Here is a 14,245-nt window from a genome sequence, read left to right as displayed (position 1 = left end):
TGTCACAAAGGGCCCTTACACACACCGCCACCTGCCCTGGGGCCGCTCCCAGCCCAGCCAAAGTGGCCCAGGTCGGAAGGAATCCCTCGCCCCAAGTGTCTGAGACAGCCCTGGGACAGGATCTTTTGGAACGGCTCACACCATGGGCAAACGCTGCCCTGCTCTGCGGGCTCAGGGCAGCAGAAGGAGCCCCCAGGGCTGCCGACACAGCCGCAGCAGGAAGGGCACGGGGCCTTGCACAGAAGCTGGCACGGCCTCCTTGGGACACGTCCCACCTGGTGGCCACCCTAAACCTGTGGGTGTGACACAGACAAGGAACGTGTGAGCCAGGGCACGAGTGCTGCTCTGACCCCTGGGGCCGGGGGAGCACTGGAATCTGCAGGTGTGGCAGAGTCCCCGCCCAAGCAGACCTGTCACCCTCCTTGAGCCCGGGCAGCGCTGGCGTCATCTGCTGCCCCAGAGACCTGTGCCCTGGGGGGCTTCTCTGCCACAGGGCAGCCAAAGACAACGTGCATTGGGGGCAGTGCACCTTCCTACATGGGATGTTGGCAGGAGCACCTGGAGCAACTGCTGGCAACACTTGGTCACTGTCCAAAGTTCTTACTCCATGCTGGAATTATTTTCTCATTGAAGTCATTCCCTGCAGCATAAAAACATGAAGCACAGAAAAATGTGGCATTTAAGAATCCTCAATTTAGGAAAGCTTTACTTCCCATTGCTCAACTCAATGTGCCTCTGCTGTTCAGGCCTGGCACCCCGAGGTTCCTGCTATAGTCCATTTCACCACCTTTACCTCACCCCACGTTTGAGTGCCAAAATGACTGTAGCTGCTCCACCCTGGCTGGGTGCCAGGTGCCCACTCCATCACTTTATGACTCTCTTTCCCACTGGGACAGGAGAGAGAATAGGATGGGGAATGACCAGCATGGTGAGGTTCTAAATAATGGATAGGCTCTCCCAATTCAGAGTGAGCCTTTCTTCTTCCACTTAGTGGCCAAAGGATTCTCAGTGACTAGAATGGTATCTCAGTTGGAAGCTGTACAATGTTTGACTCTGCTGCAGCCCTGTGGGTGATTCTGTGATGCAGAATCAGAGTTTGAAGGTGCTCTGCTGAGCAGGGGCCTGGAGGAAACCCACAGCAGTGAATATGTACTTGCTTTAAATCAGCTTGGTACCACTCTGGCACTGCTGCAGGTTCAAGTGCTGCAAGCTGAGCTGCTCTCTGTCCCTCAGTCTGATTGTGTGGTCTTCAAAATTTTTGTCTTTGATGCCAAGAATTCTTCCACTCACTGTTTCAAGGCCTAATCCATACAGGCTTTGAACTTCTGAGGACCGGTAAGTTCAAATGTCCCAACTTCAATCCTGGCTTGAGAGAAATCAGTATGGCTTGCGCCTGTGTCAGGCTTATGCAAGCATAAAAGCTTTATTTATTTAAAACTGTTTTTGTATTTCAGGTCACCTGATGAATCCCACGTTACCTTTGATGTGGATTCTTTTATGAAAGCACTGGACAGAATTTTAGGTGGGATTCGTTCTCTATTTGAAACAAATCCCTGCACCGATTTCTTTGCTGTGGTACTGACACAAAATAATACCCAGGGGCAGACTCGGAGGAGCTGGCTTCTGATGACCTGGATGAAGAGGAGGAGTTTGATCTCTCAGATGGGGATGATGAAGACCTGGATGCTGGGAATCAAAGGCAGGAGCAGGAGGAGGCTCCTGGGGAGCTCGTGGGCAGTCTCAAGGCGTACATGAATGAGATGGATCGTGAGCTGGCACAGACCAAAGTTGGGAAAAGTTTCACCACCCAAAAGAGAGGCGTGAGTATGGCTGGAGCTCACATTTGTAGCAGTAATTTCTATCCAGGAAATGTGCTGAAAGTGGCCATTCTGAGTAATGTGTCAGAACCTTCCCACATGCCAGCAAAGTGTGCTGCATCTGCACCATAATATGCTTTTTTCAAATTAAAGCTTACCTCAGCTTTGAATTGGCACATCTTTTCCAAGACTTAGCTTCATTTCCCTGTTTTTAGTGGTAGGGCAAGCAGCTGCAGCCTGACTTGGGAGCTCTGGAGTAGTTTGCTCCCAAAGAAGCTGAACCAGGACTCTGCAACACTGTCTGTCATTCTCCTGGAAGTTAATCTGGGATCATGGACAGTGGTGATTTTTAGCTGGCATGAGCTCTTGGGGGCTGAATTCCTGTCTGTCAAGACTCTGCAATGTACTGGACTTTGCTGGCTGCAGAATTGTTGTTTTCTCTTGTGGCTTGCCATTTTTTTCCCTTAAATCTCCTCATGCCTTTTGATTAACTTTCCTCTTCATATCACTGCAGGCAAGCTCTGTTGAAGCAGCCACACCTGAGAGTGCTGGCCCTGATTCTGGAGCTGAGGATGCTGAGCTGGCACCCGTGGATGTGGACCTGAACCTGGTGGCAAACCTGCTGCAGTCCTACAGTGCCCAGGCTGGCCTGGCAGGACCCACCTCGACCATTTTACAGAGCATGGGGGTGAATTTACCTGAGAACACAGATCTCACTGGCTCCAGCAGCCGAGCAACACAGGGAGAGACTTTGGGCAGGACATGGCTGGTGGGGAAATGAAGCACAGATAGAAAAGCAGGATGTGGAAGAGGCCAAAGGTTTTAATTTTGAGCATTCACTTCATTCTGTGTCATTTACAAGACGTCTGGGCTGGCAGGAGGTGTGGAGGTACAATGCTCGGAGTAAATACGCAGAGTATTGCTAACACTGTTCCAGCAGGACAGGGAGAGGGGAGATCAGGATCCCGGGCACCTGAGCATGTGGAGAGAGGCCCCTATTTTAGTGAGGTAGGTGGTAATAAGGTCCCAGGTCAGTGGCTGCTCTCACAAGCACAGGCTCTCCCCACGGCAGAAGCTGCAGCTCTGGGCTGGGTTATGGCAGTGGCAGCGAATTCCCTTCCCCAGGCAGCAGCTCCGACCGTCCTCCACAGCCCAGAGACAGAGAGAGAGAGCAGAGAGACCATTCTGCACAGTCAGGTGTCTGATGCCAAAACTGGGATTCCTCCTCGGTATGTGTCAGCTGTTCTTCTTCCTCTTCAAAGGACAGCCCAAAAGTCTCAGCTTAAGGCCAGGTAGTGAAGATCTCCAAGAGCTCACGGCTACTTGGATTCGATATGCCAGCTGGTGTGCTCTTAGCTCATGCCCTTGTGAGTTAGCCCCTCTTTTAGCCGGCCGTAGTGAGAGAGAGAGAGGTCTCGTATGGAATTTCCGCAGGTGGTACTTTATTGAGAGGGTACCAGCGAAATGGGTCCAGGGACGAGAAACCTCTGCTGACCAGAGGAAACTCAAAGGTTTTTATGGGACACCAGGGTGGGAGGAAAAGGGTACAGAACCAATCAATTGTAACAGATCTACATAAAACCCCGAAGAAGCTTGTGAGTCTCCAGCCAAATCGCCGTAGCTAAGAAGTTTGTCTTTGTCTTAAGTACTCTGACTGAAGTTGCGAAATTCTTCCTTAACTCCTCAGCTTAGCTCCCTCCAAGGCAGAGCAGCCGGGGCTCCGCCCACCTCCACAATTCCCCATTGGAGTTTATTGTGTAATGAGGGCAATCCACTGACTGCAGGGAGCATCGGTGGGAGGACGGATTGCAGAGACTTTTCCTCTGAACACCCAGCCCGGCGTTGGCAGTGGGGAGGCACAGGCACTGAGGGGACCTTGAGAGTAAGTGCCAGGCACAGGGGGCAGCTGAGGAAGGACAGCCCCGAGCCACGGGAAGAGGTGAAGCTGGGACTGCCCAGCGTGGAGAAGGTCCTTTCTCCAGCCCCTGTCACAGGGGAGCTCGGGCCTTGCTGCACAGATACGGCCGCTCATCTGAGCAGCTCTGACTCCAGAATTTATGGTCACTCAGGTACACACACTCTGCATCGCCAAGGACAGGAACCCTGCAAGGAGGAGCAGAGGCAGCGCTGGGTGCCAGGGGAACACCTTGTGCCCCTGTCCCCCCATGCCCTGCCCTGTGGTGGTGTGTTTTTGGTTAGGTATGTTTTTATTACTTGAAGTTATTTGTAATGGTTTGTTTCCATGTACCCCTTTGGTTATTCCCCGCTTGCTTTACCCCCTGTTCCTGTTTCCTGTCAATCATTCGTTATGTAACCCATGGGCCCTGCATGTCACTTCTAGGCCTCTCCCTACGTCTGGAAGGTTCTAGGGAGAGCCTCGAGTGATAGGACAGGATTCCAGATTTCCCCTCCTATCCCACCCTGGTTTGTTCCCCTGTTTGTCTATTATGTTATGAGCCACGCCTGAGTTACCTCTGATTGGACCCACACAGAACCCATCCCTCTGTACCACCCCCGTATAAAAGTTACTGCACAAGGGTCTCTGTTGAGGCAGACACCCTGGGCTAATAAACCCAGTTTGATTGACCCTCGACAGTGTCCCCTCTTTCTATCTCGCGCCATCACTGCCTCCAGCCAAGGGCCAGTCAGGACCCACAGGATCTCAAAGGTGACCCGGTCACTAGAGAGTACCTTCCCTGCCGTTGGTGTCAGGGTTACCCAGGGCAGGAACAGCCACGACACCGCGGTACTGCCCGGCTCCCCGGCACTCACCAGGAGCTGAAGTTGCTGCCGTCCCCCCAGTGCAGGCGCTGGCCCCGCCTGCGCAGCCCGAGCCAGAAATCGCCGTTCCCGCGGAGGGGGAAGAGCAAATCCTGCCCAGGAGAGAGGAGTGGGAGCTGCCCCGGGCCCTCGGGGGGACACGTGCCCGGGGCTCCTTCCCCGCAAGGCCCCGGGACAGGGCTGCACCCCCAGCCCTGCCAGCCCCCAGCCCGGCCCAGGAGCACCCCCAGGCTCCCCTCAGCCACCCCACAGCGCCCGCAGCCCCTCACTCACCGTGGCCGCCTCATCCTTGACAATGGCCAGGGAGGCCCCGAGCTCGGAGCACCGTTCCTCACCCTCATCCCAGGTGCCAAAATCCCTGGACAGGTAGTAGCAGAGCCCATTGTAGCCAACCCAGCCAGAGGGACAGCACTGTGCAGGTGTCACTGGAAGCTGTGGGGCTGGAGGGGGAAGAGGAGAAGCTCTGAGGATTCCCCTGTGCAGGGAGCAGGGAGCCCGCTCTGCCCCGAGGGGCTGGGCCCAGGCTGCTGCCCCTCCCTTACCTGACTGCACAGCCAAGGCCACCCCCAAAGCCAGCACCAGGGACACGAGCACAGTCAGCGCCAAGGTGACCACGGCATGGGCCCTGAAGCACTTGCCTGCAGCAGGAAAGAGCTGCTGGCTGCCAGAACCAGAGGCGGCCCTCCAATCTGCTCCCCCAGTGCCCAGGGAGCACAGGAGGGAGCCCTCAGCCAGTGTGGCCCTCACTCAGCTGGCAGCCAGGGAGCCAAGAGCCTGGGACACAGGGCTGGGGACAGCCAGGGACACAGGGCTGGGGACAGGCTGCAGCAGGAGAACTGCACAGCCCTGGGGACAGCTGGGGCTGTTGCTTCCAGCCACTGATGGGGCCGAGCAGAGCACGAGGCCTCTTCCAGACATCGGGAAACAGCCACACACCTGCCAGCCCTGTCCTTGGGAGGAGACACTTTCCCCTCTCCAGTGGCCACAGGGCTGGCTGTGCACTCACTCGGGAATTCTCTGTGTCCATTGCCGATGGCTGGTGTGCCCTGAGGATGCGGGGGCTTCCTCACACTCCCATCACTGGGGCACAGTCCACGCTCCACATCCTCACTCGCTGCACGCTCACGAGTTCCATCGCCCTGCTCATGACAAGTGGCTTCTTGCACCCCAGGCAAGTGTGTAACCCCGGCTGCTGGTTGCTCCAGGAGACGCAGAAGCCCCTTCACAACTCCATGGATGCAGCAGAATTCCCTCTCCTCCAGGTCACAGCCAGAATCCGTTTTCTGGGAAGAAACGGTACTTTGATCTCGAGACATCAGGAGCGCTGAAAAAGCCTTTCGGAGATCGGCCTCGGCAACAGCTTCAGCCCCGCGCTGATGGCACTCTGAAAGGGACACGGGGAGAGGTCACTGCTGGTCCCGGCCCTGCGGGACACCGAGGCTCGGCAAGGCGCTGCCAGCTCAGTCCCGCCCTGTCCCCGCTCCGCCGACGCTGCGGCAGCACCGCGGAGACAAGCGCAGCCCCCGGGAGCTCTCCGGTGCCCGCAGCCCCGGCCCCTGGGGCTCTGCAGCCGCTGCAGCCCGGCTCCGTGCCGGGACAGCGCTGACAACGCCTGCGAGCTGCCGGCTGCGGCGGGGACAGGACAGCTGCGGCTCGGACCCACGGCGTCCTCCTCCACGGAATATCTCGTGGCAATCCCACAGTGAGGGCAGTCCGCTGTGGCCGGCCCCCCGGCCCGGTCCAAAGGCGCTCTTGGCGCTTCCCGCGCCGGGAATGCACGGGGAGGGGAAGGGACCTTCCGCTGCCGCCTCCGCGGCACGGGGGTCTGCGGCGCTGGTGGCGCCGGTCCCGCTGGGCTCCCGCAAGCCCTGAGATCCCCCGCACTCCAGCGCCAGCGGGGTGAGGGTACGGCCGAGATCCGCTCCATGGACCCCGCGCCCTCCTCAGCTGCTGCCCTGAGGGAGGACAGGCTTTCCTCACTGCTATGCCTGTGTGGGCCGGGAATCGGTGTTGCCGCCGGCACCGGGGTGGGGGCTAAATCCCCTCCGCTCCAGTGGCGCGGGGACAGGAGAAAAGGCACCACCATCTCCCCTGGGACCTAGCCCGGGAGACAGCACTAGGCAGCTTCATGTAAGCTTCAAGCCTAGGAATCTGACAGCATGTATTTCTTTCTAACCTCCTGCCTATCGAATAACCTCAGTTGTGTAAAGATGGATGGTATTTTTGATCGAATTCCTGCATAACGCCACTGAAATTTAGACGTGGCAGAGAAGCATTTTACTGGGGTGCAGACCCTTCCCCTCCTGCCAATAGGAGAGCTTTTGGTGGACAATGCATCTGTCTGCGGATTCCTTTGAATTATAAAGACTCCTCAGGACTGCTGTCTCCTGAGGGAACACCCTTGGCCTTGACCTGGAGGCAGCTGCGCAAGCTTCAAATCAGCCGCCTCAGCTTCCAGGACCTCTCCTGGCCAGCATCCTGACGTGGACGCAGGGAGGCGAGGCACTGCTGGGACACAGCGGGACGGGAGCGGCGGTCTCGTGTCCACGTGCACCCCCTGACACAGCCAGGGTCATCCCGAAAGGAGACAGCGCTGACGTGTCAGCAGAGAGCAGCAAGGAGCGCTGGGCTCCTCTCAGGCTGGGCCTGCTCCACAACACGGCCCCATTTGAAGGCCTGCCAATGCCCAGCTGCCAGAAAGGCCTGCCCTGTTCTCTCCAAGGTGCGCAGGAAGAGCCAATGAGCAGGGCACCTTGGGAGGCAAACCTTCCAAGCCTCTTCTGAGGCCAGGGACACACCAAGATGGGCCAAGACTCTCCGTGCTGCCTGGCCCACACAGCCCAGCTCGGGGCTGGCTCTCTGGGCCGGAGCGGCTTCCAGCAAGCCAGAGGCAAATGCATATTGCTCTTGCTCTTGCCAGCGCACTCCAGGACTCTCCGCTGTGCACGCAGCACTTTTCACGCCCGATCCCCACAGCCTTTGGAAGACCTGGCTGGCGCTGCCATCAGCACAGCCCAAACACAGGCAGGGGAAGGAGAAGCAGGGGCTGGTTTGTGGCCATGCCCAAGAGAGACTGGAAGGGTGCCCTCCCTCTGGTCTCACTTGGGCGGCTTTCTGACCGCATCTGAGGCAGGGGCTGCGATTCCTCAGTTGGGGGCCCAGAACCGCAGCCGGGATCCTGGCGCTGCCTGACAGCGCTCGGGGCAATCGGCACGGTGGCGCGTCCCAGTCTCGGCCACCGTGCTGCTGCTTCGCTTGCCCTTAGGCACACCCAAAGCTCCCTGTTCAGCCCTGATGGTCTCTGGTTCTGCCCTCTTCCTGACCCTGTGCAGGGATGGAGCATTGCTGGGCTTTCAGGAAGCTGTTCTTGAAAGCTTCCAGCATTCCAAGCTCCTTTTGCCTTCTGTGGATGCTTTCCATGGAATCCCTCACAGCTGGGTTCAGAGCATACTCATGTTTGGTTCTTCCAAAATCCAGGGGTTTCAGGGTCCTCAGTAAGACCTTCAACTGCACAGTGTTGTAGGATGGGACCTTGAGCACAGGCACATTTCCAGCCTGATGTGGCCTCACCCCTCTGCATCTCGGCACAAAACACAGCGCAGAAGAGAACAGCAGCAGGGGCCTTTGTGTCTCTGGACTCTGGATTTGTGCTGCTTCAACTCCACAGAGATGGAGGTAAAGTGAAGAAGCCAAACTGTTTATTGATAGAAGGTGAAGCAAAGGGATGAGCTAGGAGGGAATAAGGGGGGATGGGCGGGGTCTGAGGGCTGGGAGGGAAGGAGCTGTCAAAAGAGGTGGAGAGTGGAAGGAAAAACAGGGGATGGGCAGGGTCTGAGGTCTAGAGGGAGGGCGCTAACTACAAACAGGCAGGGGTCTGAAGCCGTGGGAACTGTGCTAAGCCTCAGCTATGCATAGAGCTCCAGGGCCCTGAGAGGTCGCGTCCTCTTCAGTGTCTCTGGTGTGTTCTTGAGACTCTGCTTCACTGGATCCAGAAGATGTCTCCAGTTCTTCAGCTTTCTGGGAAAACGGGGCTTGATTTTGCAGGTTAGAGGATGATGGGCTGGTGTCTTGCCTCTGGGCTTGAAGGGCTGGAAGAGAGAGGAACAGAGCCATGGTCAGAGTGGGAGTCCTAAGAGATCTTCCTGCCATGTCCATCCCACCCAGAAGGAAACAGAGGACATTGGGATCAGCCAGAAGGTGCTCGCCATGAATCCCCCAGGTGCCCTTGAAATCCCTCCGTGTTGTGTCCTCTCCAGCCCTCGTCCACGCAAGGAGCAAAGCCCTCCACAGCCGGTCCAGGGCACACAGCTCCCTGTCCAGCCCGTGCAGCTTCCCCCGCCAGTCCCTGCTGACAGCCCGCTGCCCTCACTCACCCATGGAGGTGAGCTGGAGCTCTTCCTTCTGCCCCATCATGGGCACTCCGGCCGCCTCTGAGAACACAGAGCCCGTCAGGGCCGCAGCGGCACGGCTCCCTGCCAGCGGCGCTGCGGCCCTGTGGCCACACGGCCTCCTGCCCCGGCAGGGCTCAGCCCGGGCCCTCGCCGCACGCTGCCGCCCCAGGGCACGGCTGCCAGAGGGCGGCGGCGGCCCGGGGAGGGAGCCCGGGCCCGTGGCTCACCGATGAACCTGAGGGCCGCCTCTCGCAGGGGCTCCCGCGGGCTCTCCAGGTACGGCAGGGCCCGGCGCACGGTCTCGGCCGCTCGGCTCCTGTCGTCTGCCAGCTGCAGAGAGCGGCGGCAGGGAAGGGTCGGCGCGGGCTCGGCCCCTCGGCCGGGCTCTCGCCGCGCCCGGCCCCGGCCTCCCCTGCCCGCACAGCCCCGAGGCCCGGGCAGCAGCCGCCGGCGCCGGGCTCTGCAGCGGGCACAGGGCCGGGGGCTGCCCGGGGAGCCGCGGGGCCGCCCCGCAGCCCCGCTGGGCCGGGGCTCCACGGGCACCCGGCTCGGGGCCGCCGGAGCCTGGAGAAGAGCCCGGGGCCCGGGGAAGGGAGCGGCGTGTGGGGCGCGGGCCGGAGCCCCTGGCTGCAGTGCTGGCTAAGGGGCCGCAGCTGCCGGCCCACACACTGAGCGCCAGCGGCAGGGATACTCTCCAGGCTGAGGCTCCGGCTTCTCCGGGCCGTCCTTACCGAGCACTCGTCCATATCCAATGGATCTTCCTTCTTCAGTAGCTGCTCGAGATCCTTCCTCTTCAGGAACTTGGCCAAACAATGCAGCGTTTCCCGAGAAGCCTGGAGAGCGGCAGAGATGCCGAGATGGCACCACAGCCCGAGGCCCAGGACCCGCATCCCTGTGCCGAGGCCAGGAGGAGGCTGCAGCCCGGGAGGCACCAGGGCAGGAGGCAGCCGAGCCCCTCCCAGGGATGCACCAGCACGGCACAAAACCTCACCTGTGCCACGCGCTGGTTCTCATCGTGGCAGTATTTAAAAAGTGGGTACAGGCTCTCGTTCACAATTGTCTTCAGGTGCTTTTTTCCCTCGTCCACTACTAACTCCATCACTTTACGGAAGAGGTCAATGGAGAGCAGTTGCACGTGGCTATTGTCCTAGAGGAAAAAAAAAAAAAAAAAGCCTAAGCACCAATTACTCCTGGCCCACCAAGGCAAAGGCCTGAAAAGGCAGACAGCACAAAGTTTCTGGGAAGAACCCTGTGCCTGTGGCTCAGGTCACAGAACCTTACATTGTCAAAGAGCTCCAGGAGTGCCTCAGCCAGCTTTGGGGCAGTGGTGCTCGATACCAGGATGTCTTTGTCCTTGAGCATATTAGTGAACACACGGAGGGTTATGGCAACCATCTCTCCATCTGCATCATCCAGCAGCTCCACAAAGCTTTGAGACAGACTGCACATTCTTCTTGCCTGTGTGGAACACAAGGCTGTGCTGTGAAGCCATGAACAGCTGCACCACTAATGAGTGGGCACTGCAAGCGCGGCCTGCTGCCGCAGGGCCCAGAGGCCAAAGGCCTGTTCCAAAGCACTCGGGCAGCTGAGGCTGGAGAGCCTGGAGCAACTGCCTCAGCTCCTGAAGCCCAGTGGGGCTGCTCTCCCCAGTGCAGCTTCAGCTGCTGCCCCCTGCTCACCATCAGGGGATCCTGGCTGAGCACCACGAGGCCTCTGAGCGCCAGGCGACGCCTCTGCCTGCACTTGCTGTGAAGGTACTTTGACATGACCCTCAGGACGCTGCCACCACATTTAGTCCAGTCCAGGCATTCGAGGACCTGAAAGGCACAGGGCAGTGACACAGGGCCCGGCCGGCAGGAGCCCGGAACCGCACAGGGCCGGCCCCAGGCAGCAGCAGCAGCAGCACCGGGCGCGGGCGCCGTGCCAGGCACGGGATGTGGCTTCGAGAGGGCAGAGAGCTGTGAGGCCGCTCAGCCAGGCAGCGCTGGCCTTCAGGCTCACCTCCACGAGGAATGCCAGTAAGGGCAGATCCCAACCTGGCTTCTCCATGCTGAGCACCCGGATCAGGTGCATTGCAATGCGGGAACATAAAGGGATCAAGATACGGCGCATCTCCCTGTCAGGGGGAAAAAGATCCTGAGGTCGGGGGAGCAAACCTCTCCCAGGACTGACTCACAGATGTCCAGTCTTTCCGCAGCATCTCTAGAGGGGATGTGGGCGCTTTGAGAGGTGGCCTCTTCTGGGCACCCAGCCTTTCCCAGCCTTTTCCAGTCTGCTCAGCCGTCCCTCAGTGACGAGGCCCATGAGCACAGGGACTGTGGGGGGCACCCTGAGCACAGGGCAGAAATGCTGGGGACACTGGGGAGAAGGGGGGTCTCACCTGGCCAGTAGACCCATGGCATAGTGCTGGGTGTCAGCACAGAGCATGGTGTCCCATCCGTGCTTGCGCTCCATCGCGATCACCTCATTGTCACACCGCAGCCGGCAGAGCAGGGATTTGATGGCCTGCACTGCAAACCTGTGTGCGGAGCAAAGCCAGGTCACACTGGGAGCGCTGGCACTGGCCACAGGGGCATGGGAAGGACAGGAGGACGGAGACCTGTTGGGGTTGCTGGGAAGATGGTGTTCCTCCTGGCATGCCCTCCAGAAGTCATGAACTTCCTGTGGCATCTGCTGTGTGGTGATGACAACATGGAAGAGCAGAGCCACAAACAGGCGGGAAGAATAAAGGATTATTGCCTCGTGGCACTCAGGCACCTGGACAATCACCCAGAGCACCAGAGTTGCCTGCAAAAGAAACAGCCCAAGAGAGCGCTCAGTGCCGAGGTGTCCACGTGGCAGGGCCCCAGGGGAGAGACGCAGGGGGAGCAGCGGGCCTGGTGCCCCTTGAGCCTGCCCTTAGCCCAGGTTTCAGCCCAGTGCCTGAGGCAGGGGGAGGATGGAGAGCTGCTGGAGAGGACACCTGGGGGCGAGCAAAGGCCAGTTTCAGACACTCACAGCCAGGGCAAAAACGTGTTTGTTGTCCCCATCAGAGGTGAACATGCAATACAGAGGCCAGTCCTCCATAACGCAGAGCAGTGTTGGCAGCACCTTCTCCAGTGTGGGAACCGATGAGCCTATGGCTCTCCACATCATTGCAGCAGCTCTGTGGGATCAGAGCTCTGTGTCAGGGCCATCTCAGTCACACTACCATGCCCTGTGCAGCTCTGGAGGCCAGGTGAGAGAGCCCCAGTGCCCTGAAGGGCAGGGAGGGAGCATGGCAGCAGGCTCGGGAAACAGAGGGGCCCGAGGGTCCTGGACCTCTCTGCCTGTCTGGCAGAGCCCATTGCACAGGCGGTGCACGGCGATGGCCCTAATGGCTGGTGAGCCCTGAGCTCTCAAGGCAGGCAGGCCCCGTACCTGTCACACGTTGGGGCACAGTGCAGGAGGGTCAGCACCACATCAGCCGGGTGTTCTTCAGCCAGCCTCACAATGTCAATTTGCGTCCTGGCATCCACAGTGACATGGGATGCCAGTCTCTGGTGAATATTCCTTAAAATGGCTGGCACCTGGAAGAGGCATGGGGAAGACTTGGAGCACCATCCAAGGGAGCAACTTCCCCAGGTTCCCTTCCCACAGTACTGTCATGGATTCAAAGGCTGAGAGGGTGCAGTGGCTTGAGGGGACACACAATCCTGGAAGGTCTCCAGCCCTGGCCCAAGGCTGCTTACCTGCTGCTGAGGAGAAACACCACTCTCCTCGGAAAAATCCATACTGGGAGCATAAATGATGGTCGGAGTGGGCGTGCTGTCAGTATTTTCAAGGCCTTGAGTCATTCCGCTGTCACTGTTTGTGATGGAAATGCCCTCATCCATTTCCATGAGAACAGCCTTCTCCCGGAGATCATTCACTGCAGTGTCAAAATTTTCTGAGGGCACAGTCAAATTTGTGCAGACATCAGGCTCTGCTGGGGACTTGGTCAGACTGGAGTCAGGCTTGGCTGTGCCCTCAGGCGCAGCGGTGCTGATATTTCTACGTCGAATGCGGATGAATTTTGTGAACATCTGCAGGAGAACAAAGGCAGGGATGTTCCATGGAGTCCTCCAAGCGTGGTGCTGGCTGAGCAGTGACAGCAGGCCCAGTCCAGGCAGGGATGGCTGCAGGTACCTTCAGTGTCCTGCGGAAGCGGCCACGGGCAGGCTTCTGCTGTTGTGTGCTGTCTGTGGCTGCATCTAGCAGAGCGAGAGCAGCCAGAGCTGAGGGGCTGCAGGAGAGGCCAGAGAACACGGCCCAGCCCTGTCCTCCCCAGGCTGGGACAGCCCCAGGATGCCCCAGGGGATGCAGCAAGGGCGCTGCGAGGTTCAGCCCCAGCCCCTCTTCTGTCCTGTCCCTGGGCATGTCCACAGCAGGTGGGAAAGGACGGGGCCAAGCCGGCTACAGCCAGCGCCCTGTGTCCCAGTTCTGCCACTCACCGTCCTGCAGCGGCTGGAACTGCTCTGGCTCTTCAGGCTTTTGTGCTCCAGGGTCTTTCTTTTTTTTCCCCCTGAAGACTTTGAAGAGGCCAAGGAATCTGCCCGCCATGCCACAGGGTGGCGTTGAGGGTGCCTTCTAGAGAGATGGCTCAGAAGAGCTCCGAGTCAACAAGTTCTCGAAGGCACCTGCAAAAGAGAAGCCTCAGGTAGGCCACAGGTCACCAAGTCCTGTGGTCTGCCCTCGACGTCACCTGTAGGAATAATGCCTCGGAAAAGCTCCGGATCAGACAGGAACGAGTGTGCTGTGGGGGGGCTCCTCACGACACCGCTCTATCCTGTCCTGTCCCGTCGCGTGCTCCAGGCACTGTGGTGTGGCTGCGTCATCGCCAGCTGCTATGTCACCACGTGTCACAAAGGGCCCTTTGACACCCTGGCCCATTGCATGCCACGGTGACCATGCTGCTGCACTATGTCACAAAGGGCCCTTACACACACCGCCACCTGCCCTGGGGCCGCTCCCAGCCCAGCCAAAGTGGCCCAGGTCGGAAGGAATCCCTCGCCCCAAGTGTCTGAGACAGCCCTGGGACAGGATCTTTTGGAACGGCTCACACCATGGGCAAACGCTGCCCTGCTCTGCGGGCTCAGGGCAGCAGAAGGAGCCCCCAGGGCTGCCGACACAGCCGCAGCAGGAAGGGCACGGGGCCTTGCACAGAAGCTGGCACGGCCTCCTTGGGACACGTCCCACCTGGTGGCCACCCTAAACCTGTGGGTGTGACACAGACAAGGAACGTGTGAGCCAGGGCAC

The 14,245-nt window shown here is 59.2% G+C and overlaps 3 protein-coding genes across 3 annotated transcripts; 1 reads left to right on the top strand and 2 right to left on the bottom strand.

The window, feature by feature from the left end:
- The first annotated feature begins 1,314 nt into the window (after nucleotides 1–1,314).
- LOC136364568 (protein ecdysoneless homolog) lies at nucleotides 1,315–2,619 on the top strand. The gene is made up of 3 exons (XM_066324520.1): nucleotides 1,315–1,522; nucleotides 1,600–1,820; nucleotides 2,332–2,619. The coding sequence occupies exons 1-3, from the start codon at nucleotides 1,498–1,500 to the stop codon at nucleotides 2,596–2,598; spliced, it is 513 nt and encodes a 170-aa protein (XP_066180617.1). The 5' UTR covers nucleotides 1,315–1,497; the 3' UTR covers nucleotides 2,599–2,619.
- An 866-nt stretch (nucleotides 2,620–3,485) lies between these two features.
- On the bottom strand, nucleotides 3,486–6,684 carry LOC136364594 (uncharacterized). The gene is made up of 6 exons (XM_066324547.1): nucleotides 6,102–6,684; nucleotides 5,605–5,994; nucleotides 5,141–5,236; nucleotides 4,872–5,038; nucleotides 4,590–4,690; nucleotides 3,486–3,920 (listed from the first exon to the last, which is right to left on the bottom strand). Exons 1-6 carry the CDS (start codon nucleotides 6,682–6,684, stop codon nucleotides 3,806–3,808), a joined length of 1,452 nt encoding a protein of 483 aa, XP_066180644.1. The 3' UTR covers nucleotides 3,486–3,805.
- A 2,362-nt stretch (nucleotides 6,685–9,046) lies between these two features.
- LOC136364593 (maestro heat-like repeat-containing protein family member 7) lies at nucleotides 9,047–13,549 on the bottom strand. Its single transcript, XM_066324546.1, has 12 exons — nucleotides 13,441–13,549; nucleotides 13,136–13,200; nucleotides 12,700–13,032; nucleotides 12,389–12,537; nucleotides 11,987–12,134; nucleotides 11,370–11,776; nucleotides 10,991–11,105; nucleotides 10,669–10,806; nucleotides 10,271–10,447; nucleotides 9,981–10,136; nucleotides 9,721–9,822; nucleotides 9,047–9,319 (listed from the first exon to the last, which is right to left on the bottom strand). The coding sequence occupies exons 1-12, from the start codon at nucleotides 13,547–13,549 to the stop codon at nucleotides 9,047–9,049; spliced, it is 2,172 nt and encodes a 723-aa protein (XP_066180643.1).
- Between the last annotated feature and the right edge of the window lie 696 nt (nucleotides 13,550–14,245).

The sequence above is a fragment of the Sylvia atricapilla genome, chromosome 8 (assembly GCF_009819655.1).
Source record: "Sylvia atricapilla isolate bSylAtr1 chromosome 8, bSylAtr1.pri, whole genome shotgun sequence".
Classification (NCBI taxonomy): Eukaryota; Metazoa; Chordata; class Aves; order Passeriformes; family Sylviidae; genus Sylvia; species Sylvia atricapilla.
Note: the sequence above shows the minus strand (reverse complement) of the source record. Positions and strands in the feature narration are given on the sequence as shown.

What these genes read in the sequence shown, in the direction of transcription:
- LOC136364568 (XM_066324520.1), top strand. Translation starts at nt 1,498, where the DNA reads ATGAAAGCACTGGACAGAATTTTAG. An exon ending in AGCACTGGACAGAATTTTAG is followed by an intron (nt 1,523 to 1,599) that starts GTGGGATTCGTT and finishes AATAATACCCAG; the next exon opens with GGGCAGACTCGGAGGAGCTG. An exon ending in TCACCACCCAAAAGAGAGGC is followed by an intron (nt 1,821 to 2,331) that starts GTGAGTATGGCT and finishes ATATCACTGCAG; the next exon opens with GCAAGCTCTGTTGAAGCAGC.
- LOC136364594 (XM_066324547.1), bottom strand. Translation starts at nt 6,684, where the DNA reads ATGGTGGTGCCTTTTCTCCTGTCCCCGCGCCACTGGAGCGGAGGGGAT. An exon ending in TGGACACAGAGAATTCCCGA is followed by an intron (nt 5,237 to 5,604) that starts GTGAGTGCACAG and finishes TTCCTGCTGCAG; the next exon opens with GCAAGTGCTTCAGGGCCCAT. An exon ending in TCAAGGATGAGGCGGCCACG is followed by an intron (nt 4,691 to 4,871) that starts GTGAGTGAGGGG and finishes TCTCCTGGGCAG; the next exon opens with GATTTGCTCTTCCCCCTCCG.
- LOC136364593 (XM_066324546.1), bottom strand. Translation starts at nt 13,549, where the DNA reads ATGGCGGGCAGATTCCTTGGCCTCTTCAAAGTCTTCAGGGGGAAAAAA. An exon ending in GTGTTTCTCCTCAGCAGCAG is followed by an intron (nt 12,538 to 12,699) that starts GTAAGCAGCCTT and finishes TGCCTCTTCCAG; the next exon opens with GTGCCAGCCATTTTAAGGAA. An exon ending in GCCATGGGTCTACTGGCCAG is followed by an intron (nt 11,106 to 11,369) that starts GTGAGACCCCCC and finishes TCCCCCTGACAG; the next exon opens with GGAGATGCGCCGTATCTTGA.